Source organism: Cariama cristata, unplaced genomic scaffold (genome assembly GCF_000690535.1).
Source record: "Cariama cristata isolate BGI_N322 unplaced genomic scaffold, ASM69053v1 scaffold7127, whole genome shotgun sequence".
Taxonomy (NCBI): domain Eukaryota; kingdom Metazoa; phylum Chordata; class Aves; order Cariamiformes; family Cariamidae; genus Cariama; species Cariama cristata.
The window spans coordinates 8,194-14,010 of NW_009627020.1; the positions used below are offsets into that span (position 1 = coordinate 8,194).

The 5,817-nt window shown below is 57.8% G+C and overlaps 1 protein-coding gene across 1 annotated transcript in view; it reads right to left on the reverse strand.

Moving 5' to 3' along the window:
- Nucleotides 1-256: 256 nt before the first annotated feature.
- The window catches only part of BPIFB4 (BPI fold containing family B, member 4), a 9,314-nt gene continuing 3,753 nt past the window's right edge, over nucleotides 257-5,817 (reverse strand). Inside the window, exons 6-17 of the mRNA XM_009704283.1 lie at nucleotides 5,535-5,742; nucleotides 4,849-4,909; nucleotides 4,212-4,272; nucleotides 3,574-3,665; nucleotides 3,018-3,230; nucleotides 2,734-2,787; nucleotides 2,051-2,221; nucleotides 1,810-1,877; nucleotides 1,622-1,664; nucleotides 903-966; nucleotides 406-482; nucleotides 257-280 (exon numbers count right to left, since the gene is read on the reverse strand). Coding sequence (XP_009702585.1) covers nucleotides 257-280; nucleotides 406-482; nucleotides 903-966; nucleotides 1,622-1,664; nucleotides 1,810-1,877; nucleotides 2,051-2,221; nucleotides 2,734-2,787; nucleotides 3,018-3,230; nucleotides 3,574-3,665; nucleotides 4,212-4,272; nucleotides 4,849-4,909; nucleotides 5,535-5,742 — 1,136 coding nt within the window. The remainder of the gene's footprint in view (nucleotides 281-405; nucleotides 483-902; nucleotides 967-1,621; nucleotides 1,665-1,809; nucleotides 1,878-2,050; nucleotides 2,222-2,733; nucleotides 2,788-3,017; nucleotides 3,231-3,573; nucleotides 3,666-4,211; nucleotides 4,273-4,848; nucleotides 4,910-5,534; nucleotides 5,743-5,817) is intronic.

Here is a 5,817-nt window from a genome sequence, read left to right on the forward strand (position 1 = left end):
AAAATACACCCGCCTCCTCCCGAGCATCCAAAAGAGTCCAAAACACAATGCTTGGGGGCAACAACCACCTGTGTGCCTTCTGTTCCAAGCAGCGTAGGTGGGATGCAACATTTGCGTGGAAAAGACCAAGCTGCTCTTTGGCTGTGTTAGGTACGAAGAGAAATGCAGTGGGGATCCTTCGGGCAGGCTGGGCTCCCAGCTCTCCAGGGGCGGATCGGGAAAACCAAGGGTCCCTTCCCATCCCGGTGTCCCCAGCTCACGCCGACAGCACGATGAGATCCTGGTGAAGCAAAGGGGTTACCTTCCCTCCGAACAGCCTCCGCGCAAGCCATGGGTGCTGCCTTTGCTCCGGAGCGGAGCTGAGGTGCGGTTGGGGGAACCTCGGGGCACAGCTGAAGGACTTACTTCCATGACGTCGATGTCTGCGTTGGTGAAGTCGATGTTCAGCAGCCTGGGGAGGGGAACCCCGGCTCCCAGCACGCCTGTGGGTCACAATCAGCACCGTGGGAAGGGGGCTGCCGCCAAGTTCTGCCCGGGGCTGAGTCCCCAACTCCATCCTCCCCGGGTGCGAAGCCCTCCGTCTGCCAGCCCAAGGCTCTCGGGAAAGGCGTTGTGTTGCAGGGCTTAGCGCATCAGCAAAATTATGGTTATTTGCTCCTGCCGGCGCAGGCAGGCAGCGAGCAGCCCCGCGGAGGGGGCTGTGGGGCCCCTGTTTTGTGACGTGTGGGTTCACCTCCCGGCAAAACGCTGCCATCTCCAACGAGCCTCCCCGCTGTCAGTGCAGGTCAGACCCAGCGGCTCCTGTTCTATACGGTCAGGTAAGTTACACCTGCATAAACTCACCGTACAGCGGACAGTCTAGCACACACGAATACATGGATGAGGCATAAACACTTCCTTACTGTTCATTGCAGGTAGGAAGGCAATGTTGAAAATCTGGCCAACGAGCATCTTCAGGAGTGAGACCTGCAATGGGAGAGGGGTCACTGAGTGCCATCGCTGGTCCCAGCCCCGTGGTCTGCCCGGCCTCACCCTGTCCTCGAGCACGTGGGGATGCTCCGCTCACACCAGCTGAACCCAGCCCGAACCCTTGGTGCTCCAGGTCCACACCCATCTGACACAAATTCCCAGTTTCAATGAAATTGGACTTTAGGCATTCTATGGTCAATTTTTAGTCCCAAACTAATCCCATTCCACAGGCCCCTTTCTACTGGTGTTAAAGCTGCCTTCAGTAACCACCTCTGGAGACCAAACGTGCAGGTATCCTGCGACAGGGGAGCCCGGGATTCCCCCTGACTTTTGCCATCATCTCCTACCAGGCACTGGGCTGAGCCTCCCCAGGCACATCCCGAGGGGACGTCGTGGCATGTGCGGCATGTCCTGTGGTTCACCGAGGAGCCCCAAACCTCTCCCTCTCAGTGAAAATCTTTTCTGAAAATTGCTCATGGATCATCCATGAAAAAAAAAAAAATCCATCTCCAGAGGTGAAAGAAAGGTGTTATTACAAATATGACACAACCGTTACACTGTAATTGGCCCTGATTTCTCCCGAGCCGATATCTATCAGCACTTTGCTTTCTGCAATAGATTTTGCATTTGCTGAGACTGCTTGTGTTCTTACATCAAAACCACCGATGGACGAAGACGCCAAGGAGAGATCAGCCCTGCAGGAGGAAGCAGAGGTGAGTAAAGTCCAAGCAGTTCCTCTGACGACCCAGTCCTGGCGATGCCCTCGCTGTCACGCAGCCTAGGACGTCCCACGTCCATGGCCACCCCTGGCCACCCCCAAGACGAAGACCGGTGTCTTACTTCTCCAGGCTGACATTGATCTTCAGTTTGTTGTCCTCGACTGAAAACCGGGCCAGCAAGGAGGTGTCCTGTGGTCAGAGAGAGAAGGCAGGGCAGGGGGTCTCCTCCAACCCTTGCCCAAGCCCACCACCCAGCCGTGTCACGTCAGGTGCAGGTCCCATCTACCAGCACCTCCGCACCCGTGCAGGGAGGGGGAAACTGCAGGAGGAATTTCTGCAGGGGTTTTTTATTTCATACATACAATATTCAGAAGGCAGAGAGACTTCTGGACATCATGTGGGTGGATCACCATCACCTCTGCTGTAGCCGTGAGCTGGATCACACCTTTATTTTTCTTTAAAGTCACCACCGGTGCTTCAGGGACTGCAATTTTCAGCAGCAATTCATGTGACTCGGGGTACGCCTTGAAAACCTGTCAACATCCAAAGGTGGAAAGTTTCTGCTGGCAAGAGCACAAACGGTGCTGACACTGGACCAGGCAGAACAAGTGAGTAAGCAGGAGCCAGAGGGCAGGCTGCCTGCTCCGGCAGTGTTCGCACAGTGCTGCTCTCGGGGCAGATGGGGTCCTGAGTGGCTCCAGACCAACGAGTCTGCATCTCAGCTGGCTCGGCCCCGTGGGCACCCTGAGCCTCGCTGAGAGCATCTCATCCCGGCTGGCGGACCACAGACAGCCCCACGTCCAGGCAGACGGGGCAGCTGCAAGGCTTGTCTGTCACCCGAGAGAGCTGCAGAAGACAGGGTGACAAACCGGGCTCTGGCCTGCCGTGGTTTCCAGTTTTGGACCTGAGTCAGAGCTCGTTCAAGTCCTTGGGACATCTGAGATGATGCCTCTGAGGAGGGAGAGACAGGGAGACCCCCTCCACACCTCTGGAGGCTGCTTCTCTGACCGGGTTACTTGCAGTGCAAGGGGGAACCAGGGCTCACCGCAGGAACCAGGGCTCCAAGGGTCGATGTTGTTAGTGGTGGGAGCTCGGGAAACTGTGACAGAGAAGAAAGAAATGCTGCCCGTGTGTGTGGCAGTTTTCAGCAGGCTCTGCTTTCACCAGCAGCACGCCTGAGCCTTTTGCCACGTGCTCCCTCACTCACATTTTTTGCCTGAGATAGCAGAGACCCTGATAAACGGTACAAAGATGCCAAGGCATCGCAGTTTGCTCTGCTGACAACCCCGAGCCCTTCCAAGCCCGAGCGAGGCAGTGGTCCCCGCTCACCATGCCGGTGGAGATGTCCAGGTCCAGGGCACCCTCCTTCTGCAGGACCGAGAGCACGGAGCCGAGGAAGTTCACGGAGAGGCCCAGCTGGGAGGAGCTGGTGTCTGCCATCGGTGGCAGGGGTGGCATGGGGACCCATGGTGGTGTGGGGACAGTTTCTGGCTTTCCCAGCGGATAGTCCACCAGGCCTCCCGCCGCTCGCCCGACGACAGTCTGGAGTCACAGGGGAAGGAAGCACAACCAAAATGTTTGCAATATTTGCCTTTATGGTTAACTTCGTGTTCCTTCAGTGGGAAATCACTGCACGCACGACCGTGCCAAGTCAGGCCCCGTGACACTTCCTTCTCCAGAAGTTGATGAAATGCAAACCCCGCTGCGCTCTCCCGTGACGGCGGCAGCAGCAAGAGCAGGGCACTGAGCCCAGACCTCCCCCAGCCTTTCACAGCCACCTCAGAGCCCACTGCTCAGGTGTAGGTGGCCCAAGGAGACCCTCCTGAACCCAAGTGAAATATCCCAACCCTTGTACATAGGTGGAAGGAGAAGATGCAGGACTTACATTCAAGTCGACCTCAAGGAACTGGCCGGTTACCAGCGGGAGGCTGGACACAGTGTACTGGATAGTGCCCAGCAAACCCAGGGGCACCAGTGCTGGGGGGAGACGAAGGGACTCAGCGATTCCCCACTGGGCTCGGGTGCAAATACCCCCTCCCTGCCCGGCAGCTCTTTTTCTTCCAGAAAAGCCCTGGCTCGCAGCTGGACTCGGAGCAGTCGCTTGACCCTGGCTCCGAGTGCTCTGTGCTGAGCAGTAATGCTGCAGAAAACATCATTTCCCTAACGAGCAGTACATGCCACTGCGGCAAATGGAGGAGAGAGCTCACAGCCCCCATCGATGGCCACCCTTATGCACCCAGAGGCCCTTCTGTCTGTGATTAGCGATGGGGAGAGGGGAGAGCATCCCTCCGGGCATGCTGGGGCACTGCTCCCTGGCTGCTGCCCCAGGGTGACAGGGTCTGGGCAGGAGCTGCCGAGGGTCCCCGCTCCCCATGTGGGGCAGACCTGGGGTCCGCGGGGTGAAGCAGGGGGTTTTGCTCTTCCCACCTGGGTGGCAGCGGGGTGGGCAATGTGTCATAGTCCTCACACAGCCAGAGCGGAGGTGACACGAGGGGCAAGGCACAGGACCCACCAAGTACTTACAGTTCACAAGACCCAGCTGGTCATTGACGAGTCCCAGGGCAACGTCAACCACAGGGCAGAGCTGCAAGAGTCGGGGAGGGACAGTCAGTAACCCACGTACGGAGCCGGACAAGGACACGCAGCCCAGCTCAGCTCTGCCTCGCTTTCCTTGGGGATGGGAGCACTGGGCGCGTGGGATCGCAGTCCCTGCTGGAAACTCCATGGTGCTGCTGAAGCTGCACCAGCTCTGGATCTGGCCCCGGGCACCTTGCCCTTTGTTGGAGAAGCAGGGTAAGGACTGGCTCCCAGGAGCCCATGTGGGATGGCTGGAGAGGCCCTGGGGCTTTCAGGAGGGAGGAGAGATTCAATCAGCCCAGAACATGGTCCAGGGCATCGTTAGAGACTCCCAGTCACTTGGGCAGACCTGCACTGGCCTTGCTGACCTTGTATTTGAAAGGAGGGAGCAGCTTCTCCAAGCAGATGGGGACATGGCATGTGTCCCCAGTAATCCCAAACCACTGGGGGGGCGGGTGGACGCAGCAGTCCTGGGGCAGTGGCCATGGCCCTGCTCCGGGACATGAGCGATGCCGTGGGCAGCTGCACCGCAGCTTTTCGGACTCATTGCTCCTTTCCAGGGTGGAGCTTTTTTCCGACTTACCAGATTAGGAAGAAGTCTATTCAGGACACTTGCCAATAAATTATCCACAACTGGGACTAGGCTGTGGAAAAATAAACGAGCACCATGAAAAAAAACTGCTGCAAAGTAAACGGGTCTTGTTAAACAATTCCCTGTGAATAGCGTAGAGCGCAGACCTCCTGGAGCAAGGCGACTGCAGCAGCAAAGTGCATCGTGTGTGCTCGGATTTTGCATGAGATAAGTGTAATTTGCATCCCAAAATAGCCAGTGGGAAATTTATTGCTGCCTTTTATCTACTAGTGTACAGTCTCTTTAAATGAGCAGCGGCAACCTCAGCCCAAGTGGTTTCTATGATTCACATACCAAGTGCTTACGTCTCAGAAGACCCCGTGCAATGTCAGTTGAAATGACCCGTGACTGCGGCCCGTGGGACAGAAACGTCTCTCCGGGACCGCTGTGGGGTCGTGCAGCCCTCCGGACATCGTATCCGTTTTTGTGTGGCTGTGGGACGGGCACACAGGGACCGCCACCGCCTGCAGCCCTTTGCTCACCCCTGTGACACGGCCGGTCAGCGACCATCACCGGCTGAGATGCGCAATGGGAGATGCCCTCGAGCGTTGGCTGTTCTGCGGGTGCGGGCTGGGGGCTGGCAAAGCCCCATGGCGAGGTGGCTCACACCAGCAGAGGAGGACACCTCCATCACTCACCCTCTCAGGAGTCTGACTTTAATGCCGCCAAGGAGGGTATTGCATCTCTCTGTCACCAGTTTGGGGTAGCCTGTGCCATCCATGGTGAGCCCGACCCTTGATGTGATGTTCACTTCCACCGCGATGTCAAGCAAACCCAGGAGGCTGCGCAAGGGGAAGAGAGCAAGCTTCAGAGGAGCAACCGCTTCGCGGCAAACCGGAGCCGTCTCTGTCCCCTGGAGACAGCCCTCATGGTGGTGCTTCCACCAGGCCCGGGGGCACGGCTGGCACTGCTGCCAGCACC